Below are 18,290 nucleotides of genomic sequence, written 5' to 3' on the forward strand. Positions count from 1 at the left end.
CAAAATGTTCGCGGACGATTCAAGCTTTCATATGGAATTAGAGAGAATGGACAGGTTTGTTGAGATGTATGCCAATTCGACTTTTAAGGAGGGCTCCATCAACAGTTCTTGCAGAATTCTTCTTTGTCGAGATCATTTACAACAGATACAATTTTTTTCAAAGTTCTGGGCATAACATCTGCATCGCGTAACTACAGGTGTAGGGGGAAGGGGAACCTCAGGACATTTTTGTTTAAAAATGTCTATTCTTCTAGGCGACTTGATAAAAACTTTCTTCCCATTTGAAACCAGTTTATCGACATTGGGATAAAGAGCTCTTATCTTTTCACATATTCTATGCAACGCATGCGCCACACATGTAACGTGCACCATTTTGGGGTAGCTAACGGCAAGACCACTGCATGTAAGCTGCAGCATCTGTCAAGAGAAGAACATTGTCAAATTTTATGTCTTCTGGCCACAATAGCTGCATTGCTTCATTAAAAAGCCTTGCTATCGTTACGTGTAGCCAGCCCCAGCTACTTACAGCTATTTTCTCCCGATAGGATCGTAGGCGAGGTGCCAGAAGTCTGCCAGCGAGCGTTTTCAAAGACGAAACAAACCTAGCACTCTCGATATGAAAGAGGTGCGGAGAATAAACATTTTTCCTTGGAGGATTTCGAGGTAGATGAAGTCAACGAGCGATTTTATGTATTTAAAATGAAAATTCGCAAAATATGTATTTACATACGGAAAACTGGAAAATATGTGTTTTTATGTAAAATAAAATTTGCTGTGTTGACATATAAGGCTATGATAAGAATTTTGGCAAAAATGAGGGTCTCTATCTTATCGCAGAAAAAACATTTATTTACCTAAAGTTCCTTTCCCTAGTCATCATACCCTCAGATTTAGAATAACACCGAATTCGCGTTATTTCGGTTGTCGCTTTCGTTCGTTAAAACTACAAGTTCACGCCGCTTTGGGAATCATATCGTTTTGATTTTGTTTAAAATAGCAAAGCGTGTACGTAAGACACATTTGACCAAAACGATAATCAGAATCCAGCGTCGTTTATTTTCTTGGTAAAAAAAATCCATTACTGGTTGTGCAATCACGGGGTCGTGCAGACTTTTTGCATTTACTTACGTAAGCAACGAGCATGCCTTGTTTCACAGCACGTACAGGATCCGAGGTTGATCTCGATTTGCTCACGAGGTTGATGAAACCCGGAAACGTTTGAGAGGGTGGGTGCACCAACGCATTCCATTTCTTCGCGTCGGAACTCTCAAGCAGTGTTGTAGCTCCTGACCGATCGAAACCCACGATTTGACGCCGCAAAAACCACTTTCTAATTAATGCTGTTTGTCCCGTGTCGCTCTGAGAGTTGAAACGGCTTTTTTATTTCTGCTGATTCATAACTGATATGACCCTTGCCATATTATTCCTGCTTGTACTAATCCCATAAGCAGCAAATCCTGATCCAGTTTCGCTCTCTCGGAGCGACACTTTCCATCTAAGAAAAATGATTACTTCCAGTGTACTTTCACCATCATGGTCTACGAGCACTGTTAGAAATTACATTAAATTTTGTAATTTTCTACCGTTAATGATCAACAGTCTGCCCACCGGTTTACAAAACTGAAACCAGTCATTTTAAAATTTAAATCCCGCGTAGCCAAATTGTTAGCGCTCTCTCCTTTGGTGCGAGCGGTCCCAGGTTCGAGTCCCGGGTATCTATGTTGACCCAGAATCGTGAAGAAATAGCGGGCTCCGGTCTCAAAGCCAGAGAACATGTGACTTGATGCACTGACCACGCGTGACCCAACGAAGAGCCGCCTGGCTGGCAGACCTTAGCTCTCAATGGACAGTTACACCTCGATGTTTAGTTAGGATGGATAAAGATTATAAAATTCAATACAGTGCACTTTAAATATATTTTTAAAAACTGAACCGTGAAAAATCACATTATTTAGGGTCACTATGTAATTGCTTTGTTTTTAGTACGGCTTTGGACCGTCGTTTCTAAAATCAAGCTTTTCTCTGTATCCAAGATGCTAGGACGATAATTCTCAATGGAAATGTCTAATTAGTTTTTTAAGCCGGTTGGAAATGATATTGAACAAAGTTTTGTAGAACATAGAAAGCAGTTCTGGAATATGGTCAAAAGTCTGAAAGGAAAATGGGGAAAAGCAGCAAGAGCTATAAGAAATAAGAAAAATGTACTAGTCATAGGAAGGGAGAATGTGATGGAGGAATGGAGAAAATACTATGAAGAAAAGTTCAAGGATAGGACAAATGAGCAAGAACAAGATGAGGAGCAGGAACAGGAATAGGAGGAGGATGAGAGAATAAGAAACAGAGAAGAGGAGGAGCATGTAGAAGAAGATATGATGATAACAGAGAATTGAAGTGAGAGAAGTAATTAAACGGATACGAATTGGGAAAGCAGCAGGATGGGATGGAATAGCACCAGAACTTATAAAATATGGAGGACCAAGAATGGCTGAAATACTACTGAATATATTAAGGGAAGTATGGAGAACTAAGACTATACCAGAAGAGTGGAAAAGGAACATAATTGTGCCAGTACATAAGAAAGGGAGTAATAAGGAATGTGATAATTATAGAGCAATATGTCTATCATCAGTGGTATATAAGATGTATACGAATATATTGGAAAGGAGGCTGAGAAAAATCATAGAGGGAAAACTTGAAGAGGAACAAGCTGGATTTAGACCTGGGAGACAGACTCATGATCACATTTGTATATTAAGAACAATGATGGGGAAAATGCTGGACAAAAATAAAAGAATATACTTAGCATTTCTAGACTTGAAAGCGGCATTTGACTCGGTACCTAGAAAATATCTATGGGAGGCATTAGAAAGTAAAGAAGTACCTAAGGAACTTATTAAAGCAATAAGAAGTGTATATAAGGATGTAAAAGGAATAGTAAGAATAGAAGGAAACGAGTCTAAGGAATTTTTAATAGAAAAAGGAATTAAACAGGGAGATAGTCTCAGTCCTTTACTTTTCATTAATGTAATGGATGAAATAACTAAAATTTACAAAAGAAGAACCCCAAGAGTACAAATAGGATATTGGAATATGAGAGTAGTACAACTGCAAGTACTGCTATATGCTGATGATATAGTCTTAATTGCTAGCAGTGAAGAGAATTTACAGAGGAGCGTAATAGAATGGGGAGAAGAACTTGCGAGAAAAGGGATGAAGATTAATATTAAGAAAAGTAAAGTTATGCAGGTGGTAAAAGGAGAAAAAGATCATGAAATAGCAGTTAGATATGGAAACGAGAACTTGGAAGAAGTAGATGAATATGAATATTTAGGAACCATCATAACAAGTGATGGTAGGTGTGATGAAGAAATCCTAAATAGGAAAAGAAAAGCAAATACAGTATATTATCAGTTCAGTAAAACAATAATGGGAAAGAAAGAAGTGGCAGTAAAGACAAAAATGCAGCTATACAAATCAGTATTGGTCCCTACATTAACATATGGAATGGAAAGTTTACCACTTCAAGATAAACATCTGAGTAAAATTCAGGCTAGTGAAATGAAATACCTGAGAAGAGCTGTTAATAAGACTAGGAGAGATAAAGTGAGGATTGAAAGAATAAGAAGAGAAGTGGAACAGGAGTCGCTAGAGAAAACAATTGAAAAGAGACAGCTAAAGTGCTGGGGACATGTATTCAGAATGAATGAAGAAAAAAAGGTAAAGCAAATTCTAGAAGTAAAGGTGCAAGGTAGGAGAGGTAAAGGAAGACCAAGGATAATGTTTGAAGACAGAATGGAAAAGATTGGAAGAGAAAGGAATAAGACAATAAATATGATGAAGAGAATGATGAGAAACAGACAGGAATGGAGGAGATGGATCGAGGCAACCAACCCTACGCTATGATGGCAGAAGGGGACTAGAGGAAGAAGAAGAAGCCGGTTGGCGTACTTGATATATTGTATTTCTACCTTCAGGTTAACTGCACCAAAATTTATTGATGAAGATTTTGTTCGGTCCGAGAAATCCATGTTTCACAGCTCTCTACGCTAACTTCTAGATCTGGATGACCGTCTCGTCATCAATACTACCATCATTGCCGAGTCCGCTAGTAGGTAACTCCACCACTACGTTCCTCCACAACTACTAGCACCACTACTGTCAGTAAAAGTAAAAGGTAAAGCTCCCTTCTACATATTGCAACATGCCGTGATAGCATATGAGCCCTACACATTCACGATCTCGGCCATCTGTGATCAGCATCTCGCTCCACCACCCAGTTTATTAGTCTGGGTGAACCCAGGAGTTGCTCTATGCAGAGACATTGCCGGAAAAATTCACACCTGAAATCTCCCACCACTGGAATCGAACCCGGATCTTCCGCGTGGCAGGGGGACGCCATTAATTACCTCTGCACGCCTCGCGCACACGCACTAGATTTTAATATGGCATGCTCTGCCTTCCTACATTAGTAAGAAGCCTGTTGGACTTGTACTATGGCCCACTTTTCTTCAGAAAAAAAATAATGCGCACACTATATTCATATGCAGAGTACATAATTCAATTTCGTGTTGAAAAAAGTATTCTGATACGAAATTTCAAGAGCAGCAAAAAATGGTGAAAGTTTTCTTGTCACGACGTAATGTAACTTAGGTCAAAACTTTTTTTCTAAAAAAGGCGGGTATGTGTATCCGTACGTACATGCTAGAGAGTGTAGAATGTATGAACATGGAGTAGCCGAAGCTCGCACGAAGTTGTATTCCTTGTCGTGATGGGAGGAGGTTCATTGAGCGTTACCTAACGATTCAAAAACATCACGTGCTCAGGCTTCACACATCCTCGACCTCCGGCAAGTCGGTGACGCTGCATTGCTTTCGTCTTCCAGGGCACTGAGTGGGTTCTAGACTCGCCTGAAGTAGACAACCAATGAGAAGAAAGCTCCAGAATATCGCACTCAGGTCGTACAGTAGTAGAAGAAACGCCTTACCTTCCGTACCGCTATGGGTGAAATGCTACAGTCATTTATTTGAATATACTGTACATACGCACACGCAGCAACCCCATACAGCCATACACGTCGACTTTTGTGGCGGAAATGTCGGTGAAACGCGCTACGGACTTTCAAGGTTCAAACCATCGACAAGGCATGGGCATGCTACTGTATTTTCCCCATTATCCAGTTCATCATTCATCTCATCGTTGCGATTAAACCAAAAGAGGCAGAAAAGAAAATAGAAAATGGAGGATTCAAGACGTTAAAGCCGGCCCCCGTGGCGGAGTGGTTAGCACATCGCGCTACGACGCCAGGGGTCCCGGGTTCGAATCCTGGCCTGGGCATGGATGTTTGTGAGAGTCCATTCATCAATTCCATCATATCATCACTCATCCCCATCTTCGCAAATTAACCAAAAGTGGCACAAAATGCGAAGTAAAATAAACCAAATTAGTCAATCAATCAATCAATCAAGACGCTAAAGAAGCGTAATGGATTAATTTAATGAAACCTGGAATGTTGTTCAGTTTTAACCATACCTTGGGGATTGTGGTTGCCATAAACCTGTACAGTGTCTCTCAAAAGTTTTAGGACAACGACATTTTAAAATAGGCAACCCAAATTACGTAAGGCGCTGGTGGGTTGCGTGTAGAGTTAGGCTCAGTTTCTGGGTTGCCATATGCACAATAGATATTTATGAAATACGCAAAAGGAATAAAACCAAGTATTATTTTATAAAACTGTAAAAAAATATCAGTATTACATTTGTCGCAAATAAGAAATACTTTCTGAAAGAAAGAAAATCGAATTTTTGGTATTTCATCGCTGATGAGTCTACACAAAGGAAAAGAGAGAGGAAACGAAAAGGGACAACAAATGAGAGGAGAAAAGAGAGCAAAAGTGGAAGAGGGAAAAGTAAAGGAGGGAAGAAAAGATAGGACAGATGTGGATAGGAGAGATAATGAGGAGAAATGAGGAAAATGGAGCAAAGGAGAAGAGAGGAGGGAAAGAGAGGAGAGGAGAAGAGGAGGTTTGAGAGGAGCGGAGACGAGAAGCGGGGAGTTGAGAATAGAGTAAAAGAGAGAACACAAGAAGAACGAAAAGAAGAGGGGAAGAATGCAGTGAAGTCGGAAATCTAAGACAGGAGAGGAGATAAGAGGAGTGGAGAAAAATAAGACTGAGACAAGAGGCGAGCACAGGAGGGAAGGCGATATGACATATAAGTAGAGGAGAAGAAGGGGAGAGGAGGAGAGAAGAGAAAGGAGACGAGAGGACAGACTGAAAAAAATATCGTCTCAGCGTCAAGAATTGATGCATTGATCAAAATATCGACATGAAACATTCAATAATATTTTAAAATGAATTTGAGAATGTATTTGATCGGTGCGAAATGCTTTTTGGCTGAGTTCAGAGCAAGATAAAATCTGCCACGTAAGATCTTTGATTCTATACCTGCGATTATACCACTAAAAACATGAATGTAATTTCGTATTTATAAGAATTATCCAATTTTTCTCCACTTCTCAGTTCGTTGAAATGGAGGTTTTGTTATTTAACCTTTCTCCTCCCCCATTGTTAATTCCAAACAGAATCATTCCGTTTCACACTGCGTGGACAATGAACACGATGGGATATGTCTAAAACTTACGAAAATTTTCTGCCACCGGAGGGGTTTGAGCCTACGACCATCAGGCCGACAATCTACAACGATAACCACTACCCTACAAACTTTCGTTCTTGAGAATAGCTAGGAGGAGCTGACCAGTGTGAAATGTAGATGCAACTCTCCTCCTACATGTAATGTGCAAGGAACACTTGTTTGTAACAAAGAAAACGAAAGTAGTACGAATCGGCGCAAACATTAAATGAAGAATTGCACATGATGAAAACTTTTCATTCGATATTTGCGGAGGTATCCTAGGATTGAACTGGAGTGGGTAAAGGGTAAAATTAGTATGCCCTGAATTACAACAAATATAAATAGTTATTTCATTAATATTTGTCAATGTCTTTGAAGCAGTACACAATTATCGTTAGAGTATCATAATTCACGATCTTATACGTAAAAATATCCCTTTGAACATGTCAATTTTTTTTTTTTTTTTTTTTTTTTTAGTAAATTCCAGGTGCAGAACAATGTAGTCACTCTACACTGCTATTACAAATAATGTTACAATGCTCTTGCTTAATAAAAGAACACGTCGTAAGGAGACTCGAACCTGGGACCGTTAGATGTCCAGTTGAGAACTCTAACCACTACACCATGCGTCCACGACTTTACCTTCTGTTCAAACAACAATTTTTATATAAATAGATAACTCGTATCTATTGTACATGTGGCAACTCTGAAATTGAGCCTAACTCTAGACGCAACCCACCAGCGCCTTACGTAATTTGGGTTGCCTAGTTTAAAATGTCGTTGTCCTAAATCTTTTGAGAGACACTGTACCAACTTCTATTGCCAACTCAAAATTTACAGTTTTATCCTATAATTCTTGTGCACAAAAGGTGTTAACTTTTGGTCTGACTGGGATAATCTTTATCATTTGGTAATCAGAGGAACTTGACTGCGATTTCCATCGTTTACATTATAGTTTCCGTTCCCATGGACGAATGGACTTGAATGCTGAATTCGCTGAAAACCTGAATTAAACTTTATCTAGACTATGGACTATCCCAACTCAGAGCTGAAAACCGACGGGCAGAAATCGAGGTTCTCTACTGCTTGCGAACGGAAAACGGGGTTCTCCACTGCTCATGGGAACGGAAAACGGGGTTCTCCACTGCTCATGGGAACGGAAAACGGGGTTCTCCACTGCTCATGGGAACGGAAAACGGGGTTCTCCACTGCTCATGGGAACGGAAAACTAGGCTCTCCACTGCTTGGGAACGGAAAACTAGGTTCTCCACTGCTTGGGAACGGAAAACGGGGTTCTGCACTGCTTGGGAACGGAAAACGAGGTTCTCCATTGCTCATGGGAACGGAAAACGGGGTTCTCCACTGCTCATGGGAACGCAAAACGGGGTTCTCCACTGCTCATGGGAACGGAAAACTGGGGTTCTCCACTGCTCATGGGAACGGAAAACTAGGCTCTCCACTGCTTGGGAACGGAAAACGGGGTTCTCCACTGCTTGGGAACGGAAAACGGGGTTCTCCACTGCTTGGGAACGGAAAACGAGGTTCTCCACTGCTTGGGAACGGAAAACGATGTTCTCCACTGCTTGGGAACGGAAAACGATGTTCTCCACTGCTTGGGAACGGAAAACGATGTTCTCCACTGCTCATGGGAACGGAAAACGAGGTTCTCCACTGCTTGGGAACGGAAAACGATGTTCTCCACTGCTCATGGGAACGGAAAACGGGGTTCTCCACTGCTCATGGGAACGGAAAACGGGGTTCTCCACTGCTCATGGGAACGGAAAACTAGGTTCTCCACTGCTCATGGGAACGGAAAACGGGGTTCTCCACTGCTCATGGGAACGGAAAACGGGGTTCTCCACTGCTCATGGGAACGGAAAACGGGGTTCTCCACTGCTCATGGGAACGGAAAACGGGGTTCTCCACTGCTCATGGGAACGGAAAACGGGGTTCTCCACTGCTCATGGGAACGGAAAACGGGGTTCTCCACTGCTCATGGGAACGGAAAACGGGGTTCTCCACTGCTCATGGGAACGGAAAACGGGGTTCTCCACTGCTCATGGGAACGGAAAACGGGGTTCTCCACTTGTCATGGGAACGGAAAACGGGGTTCTCCACTTGTCATGGGAACGGAAAACGGGGTTCTCCACTGCTCATGGGAACGCAAAACGGGGTTCTCCACTGCTCATGGGAACGCAAATCGGGGTTCTCCACTGCTCATGGGAACGGAAAACGTGGTTCTCCACTGCTCATGGGAACGGAAAACGTGGTTCTCCACTGCTCATGGGAACGGAAAACGTGGTTCTTCACTGCTCATGGGAACGGAAAACGGGGTTCTCCACTGCTCATGGGAACGGAAAATGGGTTTCTCTTTTGCTTTGGAACGGAGGTTAACGGGCGATAAGGTTGAAAATTTATTTACGATATTGTTGTCAAATACAATGTATTGCTTCTTGCTCTACATGCACTGGAGAAAAGAGTTACATTCTCCAGTGAAGTGATAATGGATTGTAGGCACTTTTTCTCCTCCAGTCCTCAATTGCCGATAGCAACTACGTCACCAGCATCTCGAATCGAGTGTTTTCGTCGCTGCATGACTGTTATTGTTGGCTGGCCTCGATACATCAGCAGCGGGATCGAGTAGAAAGGGCCGACTGGTCGTGGGTGCGAAGAGAAATGGATCGCTGTTGCGGAGGGTCGGGTTCGAGATCACGATCCTGTCCCGGGAGATGGAGAAAGCTCGTCGGACGAGCTTCGGGGAAAAGGTCCGGACGATTCTCTTCTCAAAGCCATTACCGAGGGAAGGGGGAGGCAAAATCGTTCTTCAAAGGAATGATATAGATCACTGTCTTGTGGGACAGGGTTAACAAAACTCGTCTTGCAACCATTTATTCGGTGAAGGAACTTGCCGAGGTTCCCGTTATCTGTAAGTCTTCTGTGATGACGGCTGTTAATACTTTGGTATCTTAACGATGCTTAATTTGTGCAGTGGAGCTTGAGGAAATTTGAATTTTGGATGTTTCGCGAATGTTCTGTATGCGCCTAATATAATTTAACGCTCTAAATAGATAAGTTTATTATTATTCTGATGTGTAATGGTTGATTTTTGACACCATTTTTTAGTGCCACTTTTCTCGTCTCTGATATTCATTCTAGCGTTAATGTCAATCTTGGATATATCAGTATAGTATTTAATTTAACATTTGGGCATATTTTTATGGTCAGCTGTGTCCTCCCACCAATTTTGTTTCCAGAAATATTACGTGCTTTTCTAATGAAGAATATAAGGGTTGCATCTTATTGACATTTAGCAGGGATTGACAATGATAGCCAAGAGTAGAAAGTTCAGACAAAGGAAGAATTTTGATTGGTTGAGAATTTTCCCCATACACTGTCGTTCACTGTCATACGTGAACGTGGGATGGGATGTACATTCTCATACCATTTGCACACTCTTACGGATCCTTCAACGTTCTTTACCCGACGCAATTGGAAAGCACGAAATATTTTCGTTATTAAAGATAGTCACAAATAATAATAATAATAAATCTGATGATTTGAGCATATTATATACTGTGCGAGATCCATTAAAAAAAAATATTCAGCACTCCAATATGTGTGTGTATATACACAAACACACACGCACAATAAGCGTATAGTGTGGGAACTTTCCATCGGATGAAACCTAGACTAGCTGCCTCCCCGATGGCGCAGTGGTAGCGTCGTCGCCTTGTAATCAAGGGGCCCCGGGTTCGATACCCGGTGGAGGCACATTGCCACTTTAAACTGTAGACCCAATCCCGATTATCCTTACTGTGCATAAAGTGGACTTAAAATACTATATCGGTCAATCAGAACTTAGACTGGTGAGTTGTGATCACATCGCGCTACGACGTCAGGGGTCCTTTGTTCAGGGTCTGGGCATGAGTGTTCTTTGCGAGTATCCCTTCATCAGTTTCACGTAATCATCACTCATCCCCAGTCTAAAGGTGGCAGAGAAACGACGCTAACCATTGACCTAGAGGGGTCTCAGATCTATCAATTTCGAAACCATTGCCATTTATCAGAGCTTTTGTCACACGTGCAATTTTTACTGTTTGCCTTTGGGTTATTGAATAACACCCATTCCCGTTGCATCACGCACTTCGTAGTTTTCCCTTGCACCTGCGTCATCTATTGCGTACTCCAGGTTCACGTAACCGGAATTCCACGGAGTAGACGGCAGGCGATTGCGTCCTCCCTTCCCCTTCGTCTGGTCCATTGGCTCACCGAAGGTCGACAAGGTCCAGACTGAAAGGTCTCGGTCGGAATTCGAGAACTGCGTTGGATGGGCAGTGAGTGACCCTCCATGATCACGAGGTACCGTTACTGCAGCAGCAGCAGCTTCTGCGTTTCAATGTCGGCCGTGGAGAACGGCCCAGAATCATCCATTCGTCAAGATTTGTTTGCGAGTGGGATCTGCCAATTCTGACTTTGACGGTTCCGAGAGTTAGCATGGCAGGTCCGCGTTGCATCCAGTGAATGGGCAACTCTGCGCTCTGTCACTGAGGTGGAGGATTGCTCTTTCGTGCACGGACCAAGAGGTACGCCGAACTGTTGATGGCAAGTTACCGCTAGGTCGCGGGAATCTCTGGAGCTGCGGTTCTCAAACTTTTCAAACCGCTGAGCTCCAACATTTTTTCAATGTCCTTCACAACAAAATTGAATGTTTACAGCCAATGAGAAATCTGGAATTACTGTTTCTGAGAGGTATTGGTTTTAGCTAACACCATAGTACACTTTTAGAATTTCTGATGTTCTAGGCATCTATACTCTGTCCCCGGAATCTCTTTAGCAAGCGAAAGAAAACAAAATTCTGAGCAAGTAGTGACTCGAGAGGGCTCGATCAGAGGGGAAGTGAGCGCAGCTACCAGCTATTGGCAGCAGCGCGCACGACTTGGCCCCGCCCACTCGCTTTCTCCCCTTCTCTACCCTTATGAGCGGCCTTGGTCCACACATTCCCGAGCCAGTGTAGCTGCAGAGGCTCGTTAATGGTTGGATACATTACACAGCATCTGCTGTAACCAATCTTTCGCGAAGCAACGATAACTCTCCAATCCATTGGAATGTTTCTGAGTGTCACGCGCGACTGAACATTGACACTGAAGACCACTTGCTGCCAATAAGAAATTCTAGGGTTCTAAGCCGTACAGTCCTTTTACCATCAGAGACGAAGAATAAATAAAGCTTTGCTCCAAATACGTCACATGTAACGTATTGACAACGGGTTCCTCTCAGTCTGGAAGGTTTACAGGTTTACTACACAAGTAATGCCACAGATGCTTTGGAGTTACGGTAACCAATAACAGACTGGATAATGGAGGGAGTTGTCGCACTTCAGGAGGACAATGACCGAATATTTACGAGTCACTGCAATTACCTTTCGTTCTTGTGTTCCCCAGAAGACTCTCGTTTCCCCTTCCCCTGTTTTTTTGAGAGGTTAAACGTTGGTGGTAGATCAAGTGCCACCTGTCGGGAGCCAGCGAGAGCTAAGGAACCAGAAAGCGCGACCGCAACCAAGCGACAGGTTGAATTGGGGCGTGATGTCCTTTCTTTGTCACCGTCACCCCTTTCGTCCCTCAATCAAAGAGGCAGAAAAAAAAACGCCATGACCCACATCGCTAGGCAAAGCAGTTACTGCAAAAAGGTATGAAAGGTTGAAATTGTGTGAAATGTTCTCGATTTATAAAGAAACACTGTGAATAACCTATATTCATTAATTAATCGCTAATGATGAAATCATTTATTTTGAGTTGTTCTTTAAGTAGTAAAATTCACTACATTCCTTCATCTTGCAAATTGTTTTATCTACAGAGTGACTAGGTCTTGAACCTAGATTTTGTGCTATTTTCACTGTACCTCATTATTCGTCACTATCTGGGAGATTTCTTATAAAAAAGAAACATACAGGTTCTCTTGTAAGATATTTCTTTTCTTGCTCTGTTTATTAGTTTAGGTGGTTAGGTTACATATATTTAAAAAAGAAATCCGTAGTATGTGCCTGAGGTAGCTCTCCCCCCCAATTTGTACTGGAAACAGCAAAAGAAGACGGCCGCGCCATCTATTGGCCACCGACGGAAATGCAATTTCCAAGCGCAGCGGGGTTTAAATGTAGGGTAAGCTTCTATACCCTAACTATTCTATGGTAATTCTTTTCCATGTTATGCTAAAGCATAGTGTGATTGACTTAATTCACAAAACATTGACAACATGTGAAATGTAATGGCATAATAAACAATGCTGGTGAAAATAGCTCAATCTGCTACTTAGCCGAACAGTTGGCACTGTCACCACTTCTACACCCACTACCGTGGAAGGCACTGAAAGTAGCTCTGACGCTTTTTAAAACATAACTTGCTACTCTACATGCAAGCAACGCAGACAGTTAAACATCTTGTTAATGTTGATGCTTTATTTCCAAGCAATGTATTTACCTTTTGTGTGAATTTATTGAAAGATTAATCGTTTCTTCCACAAGCCTCTCGGGCCAATTTACATTGAAGCTAATCTTAAGATTTCCCGGTCAACACAACTGCACCATCGGCGTGCGTCAAGACGCAACGCTGCTGCCATCTAGTGATGAAACTGCTCTAGCTTCTTAACCTTTTTTCCCCCGCTTCCTACCTATACGAAAACGGCAGGAGTAATTGAGTGAGGCTCCCACATGACCAGAAATCGTGACAAAACCCGGTCCTCTTCCAATGGTGCAAGCAATTAATCCACTTCTGCAATATCACGGAGAGTCGGGCCCGACCCTGTGGCCGAGTGGTTAGCACATCGCGCTGCGACGCCAAGGGTCCCGGGTTCGAATCCCGGTCGGGCTTGGTTGTTTGTGAATGTCCATTCATCAATTTCATCATTTCATCACTCATCCCCATCTTCGCAAATTAGCCAAGAGGCACAAAACGCGAAGTAAAATAAACTAAATCAAATCAAAATCAAAACGGAGAGTCGGGGGGTGGATTTTTAACTCGTCTTTCTGCGTCCACAGACCGGTCGGTGTCCTCATTCCCCCCTCCCCCTCCTTAAAACAAAATATATCTACCTTCGCTTCTCGCAAGCAATGACATCAGCCTCTGCAGAAAATTTTCTTGGTTGATGCAGGGTGACACAAAAAAATTAGACCAAAGTAAATTCTAATCTTTGCAAGACGAATGAGTAATGGACATGATTTGCTAACCATTGCAATGTTCAATAAATATATGTTACAAACAATTTTTTCCCGCTTCTGAACAAAAATGTTCAAATGTTGTGACAATGTTCAAAATTCGATTTCTGCAGAAATTTGAGTTGTTTTTCTTTGTTGCCGAAAACTAGATTTCGAGCATTTCTAGAATTATGATTGGTGTCGGCTGACATCCGCTCTTCAAGTAACAGTTGCATGATCAGATATGCACACGCTCACGTAAAGTGCCTTGACTACACGAGCGAGTCAGTAATCTGTAAATTTCCAGGTATCGGCTTGTCACCTGGTTTTGGTGCCTGTGGAACATATCGCGGTCACGGGCCGAAATCACAGCAGGGTTGTCGTTTGCCCAGTGTAATGTGTATGGATGAAGAAAGTTACGAAATTTAGTGAGCAAATGCAAACTAACTGAAGATATAAAATTTGCGTCACCCACGCTCCCTCTGCACGATTAGGGTTGTAAATACGACGACAGAGGATTTTTCTCTTGTTGGTAGAGCAGTAATGATCTTAATTTTTCTTGAACTGTTTCGCGAAATATCGAACGTTTTTAAGTACAGGGCTACTATAAATGATTCATTAGATTTCAAAACACTGTATTTTCCAAGCATTGCACATACAGATGTGAATAATACATGAAAATAACTGTAAACTTACAAAGTTTTCCTCACATTCTACAAATGTCCTATGTGTGCCCCTCTGGCCACACGACACACATCCAGGCGGTAGTCGAGTTCCACCCATACATTTTGTAGCAATCCCCCCTGTCAGTGATCATCAGAGAAGCATTGATGCGTTCCCTGCGCTCTACCAGTGTCGACTATTCTGAATGCACGCTGCACTGCAATAACAGATGAATATTTCGCATATTCGGTTTGTCGCCATTTTGTACAGGCACTGCACTCGTGCTGCCAACTGGTGTCATGATGCAAACTTGGTGAGTTTACAGTTATTTTCATGTATAATTCATATCTGTATGTGCAATACTTTGGAAAATACAGTGTTTTGAAATCGAATGAATCATTTATTGTAGCCCTGTATGTTCAGTTTTAAAATGTAGCAAGGGCAGATTGTTCGCCCAGAGCCTCACGTTCCCTGCCAGTTTCCCTGCCCTGAGGGGTTTTGCATAGCTTTTAAACACCATTCCCTATCACAGCGAAGATCGATAATGCAGCCGTACCAACAATCTGAGAACTTGATGTAACCATAGGGAGATAAGATCCTCCTTTACTTCCAGATTCAACTAGTTGGAACACTGAAAAGAAATTGGAGTCGTGGAAGAAAGATCGTGTCGGAACACGTTCATACGCAGTTTTTTTTCCCCCTTCTGCATTTGATGAAAAAGCATGCTTATTACATACCTGACTTTCGCCTTACCAAGGAAAAAAATCTGTGTACACTCAGAGGTGACGAATTAGGCCTAAGAGGCTTGTAGAAAGTTGTTGGGCCTAGTAACATGTGTATGTGTTCCAACCAGCATTCCAATGTTGAGGCTTTGCTTCGGAGCTAGCGGTTTCGGCGAGAGCTTGAACCTAACGCTTCCCACAGGAACGAGACGACTCTTCATCTATTTTTCAAAATTCTAAACGAGGCCGAGACTTAGTTTTCGAGACTGTCTTATTCAAGACTCTTCAGACATACCCAACCTGATTTTTTAAGTAGTTTTACGTTTTGTTTATCGTAAAAGCAAACCGATCCATTGCCGGCAACTATTCATCTGTTTCATCCCTACACCATCTTTTCTCATCATATCAGTCAACCTAAAGATATAGAAAAGAGAGGCACAAATAAGTAAAACAAATGGAAAAATAAAACTTTCCGGGCAAGCCCTTATCCTTTATTGCATGATTTTTTGATCAAAATTCCGATTTTTTTATCATGTTTTAATTGGACGAGAATATACAATTTTTGGGGAGTCTGTGGAGCGGGCGGAACAAAGCAGTTGACGGTATGAAGCCGCGTCCCTCCCCAATGCACTTACTTCCTCTCTCAAGTGTTCATTGGTCGAGCCCTCTCGAGTTACTATATTCCTTTTCCGGAATGTCTGGAGTAGCGACGCGCAGAGGCGAAAGCTCGTGGGTGGGGCCAGACTAGGTGGGGAGATTAGTAGGCTTGCGAGCTGTCATGTTTACTACAGAACTACTGGACCAGTCGAGTCGCTCCCTCCCGCGCGGTCCCCTCCCCTCAGCACGTTCATTGGACAAGGCACACAGCCGCAACGTGCGCTAAGGACGCGTTCGCGTTCTCTTACTCCAGACATTCCGGAAATGGAATATACTTGCGCAGAGACTTGTTTTCGTTCACTTGCTCCAGAGATTCCCTAGACAGAGTGTAGTTTGTGAAGTTCCCCCTTACGAGTACACCTGCTACAGCTTGACCACATTAAAAATGTCCCCTGCGACGCTGTAGTCGAATTTTCAACTGGAAGTGAACGTGGGCGATGGAATCAGCTGCCTGCATTGTTCCCTTGTTCCTGCGATGCCAAAACACACGCGGGAAATGGAAGCAAGAGCAGAAAACAAATAACTGTGCACATTAGTGATCCGCTCATTTATATTTGCATGCCACTGCCGTTTGGCAACACTGTGTTCCCATTGTACCTTTCTGAAACAATCCAGGAACTATGTTCGTTCAGAATATATTTGAAAATGATCAATTGTTGACTTGTTATAGAACTCACAGTTCAGCGCAACCATGGACGGGAGCGTTTTCGGACACTTGGTATTTTCATATGTACAGTATATACTCGTATATAAGTACACGTTTCTAAAAATCCGTTAAAAATGTATGAAGTGGATGTGTCCAGGCCATAGGAAATCTGTTTGAGTGTGTGGAAAGATAATAATAAAACTAAGATACTCAGTGTGTATTTTTGTTTCGTTTCATCGCATTCGAATGTAATTCTCTATATTCATCCCTCCTTTAATTTGTTGAGTGAAGGCTAAGTGAACCAGAATACTTTAAAAAGTAACTTTCAGTAACAAAACTTTTGAAAAATACACTTGAAGCGCCGTGGATATTTGGTGTAGAGTTAGTTCTGCGTATTTTTGTAGATGTACCTTCCTGTTCTTATTGCTTTCTTTGTTTTCCTTTGCAGATATGGATGATGAGTGTTTTCCGTCCATCGTAATGAACGCGGCGACAGGGGTGACCAGAAGGGCGGAGTCCCCCCCTATCGCCGTTAAGCAGGAGCCCCTCAGCGCCCCCAGCTCTCCGGAAACGTGCCCCCTCTCCCCGTCCTCCATCGTACAAATCCGTCCAGAGACATTCACCAGCGCGAAGGTAAGTTGAAGCCGAAATGAACATTGGTATTTCTATTTACCTGTGAATTATGCAAGGACCTCCTCACCGAACGGTCCGAGATTCGATTCCTGTAGCGAGCATGGGTGTTTTTGAGTGTACCGTCATGAATTTCGTCTGATTCCCATTCATTCCATGTAACGCTGTCGCCTTGTAATCGAGGGTTCGGGGTTCGATACCCGATGGCGGCACATAGTGGTTCAGATCCAACTTTAAACTGTAGGTCCAGTCCCAATTAGCCTTATTGTGCATAAAGTGGACTTAAAACCCAACTCAGGCAAACAAACAAACTAATATTAATTATAAATTAATTGTGCTAATTTTACAAGACTTTGGTATCTTAAGTCTTTACTGCATCAGGAAGAGATAGCCAATTAGGCTTACGTTAGTTAAGTGATGATTTATTGTCAGTTTTAAAGTTAATCGGCCCATCATTACTGAACTGATTGCATTGGGTGAAGAATCTATAGCAAGAAGCGATACGTATTTTCATATGTCCTTAAACTTAACCTCGCTTTTCTGACACTTCTTGTCTATTCACGACGATGAGGATAAAGTTGATGAAACACAAAGAATATCATGCCCAGGCCGGAACTCGAATTCTGGAACTTCGGGAGCGAGGCCGAAAGTCGACACTCAACAAGAAAGTTACTTGTGGAATCGAACCCGTCAACCGTTGATTACTTGCCAATATCTGTCATCACGTAACGAGACGATGCAGCTACCTCGACTGGAGGACTTGCCCACGTGCTCGGATACGTAGCGGCATTTCTCTCTCGGGCGTGGTCCCCGGTATCTTTCACCTTTGCCCATGCAAATCGCCACACCTGTATTTCCTGTTCGGCCACCTTCCATAGCCAGCCTGGAAAAGCTTCCACCCCCGATCCGGGGGGGGGGGGGTGCCCCCGGGCGAGGAAAGTGCGCACGTCGCTGCGAGATACGCCGAGAATCAGGCCAGGCCTCGTGAGCCCCCAGCTACTTTATCGCAGTGGTTAATTGCGACGTACGTTGGAGTAGAAGAGCCGTTGTTTTTTGCGCATCGATCTCTTCTGTTGATAGTGCTGCCCCCCTCTCTTTTTAGCGGTTTTTATATCCCATGAGGAAACCACAGTCTTGTGTACTTTTGCGAGCGTGAT

At 42.8% G+C, this 18,290-nt stretch overlaps 1 protein-coding gene across 6 annotated transcripts in view; it reads left to right on the forward strand.

The window, feature by feature from the left end:
• Window positions 1-18,290, forward strand: part of LOC145988637 (cyclic AMP response element-binding protein A-like) — a 305,719-nt gene that overhangs the window by 248,387 nt on the left and 39,042 nt on the right. For all 6 annotated transcript variants that reach the window (XM_083123681.1, XM_083123682.1, XM_083123680.1 and 3 more), the window contains exon 3: window positions 16,952-17,136. In XM_083123681.1, the coding sequence (XP_082979807.1) occupies window positions 16,952-17,136 (185 nt within the window). The remainder of the gene's footprint in view (window positions 1-16,951; window positions 17,137-18,290) is intronic.

Source organism: Lepisma saccharinum, chromosome 6, assembly GCF_977018435.1.
Source record: "Lepisma saccharinum chromosome 6, izLepSacc3.1, whole genome shotgun sequence".
Lineage (NCBI taxonomy): Eukaryota > Metazoa > Arthropoda > Insecta > Zygentoma > Lepismatidae > Lepisma > Lepisma saccharinum.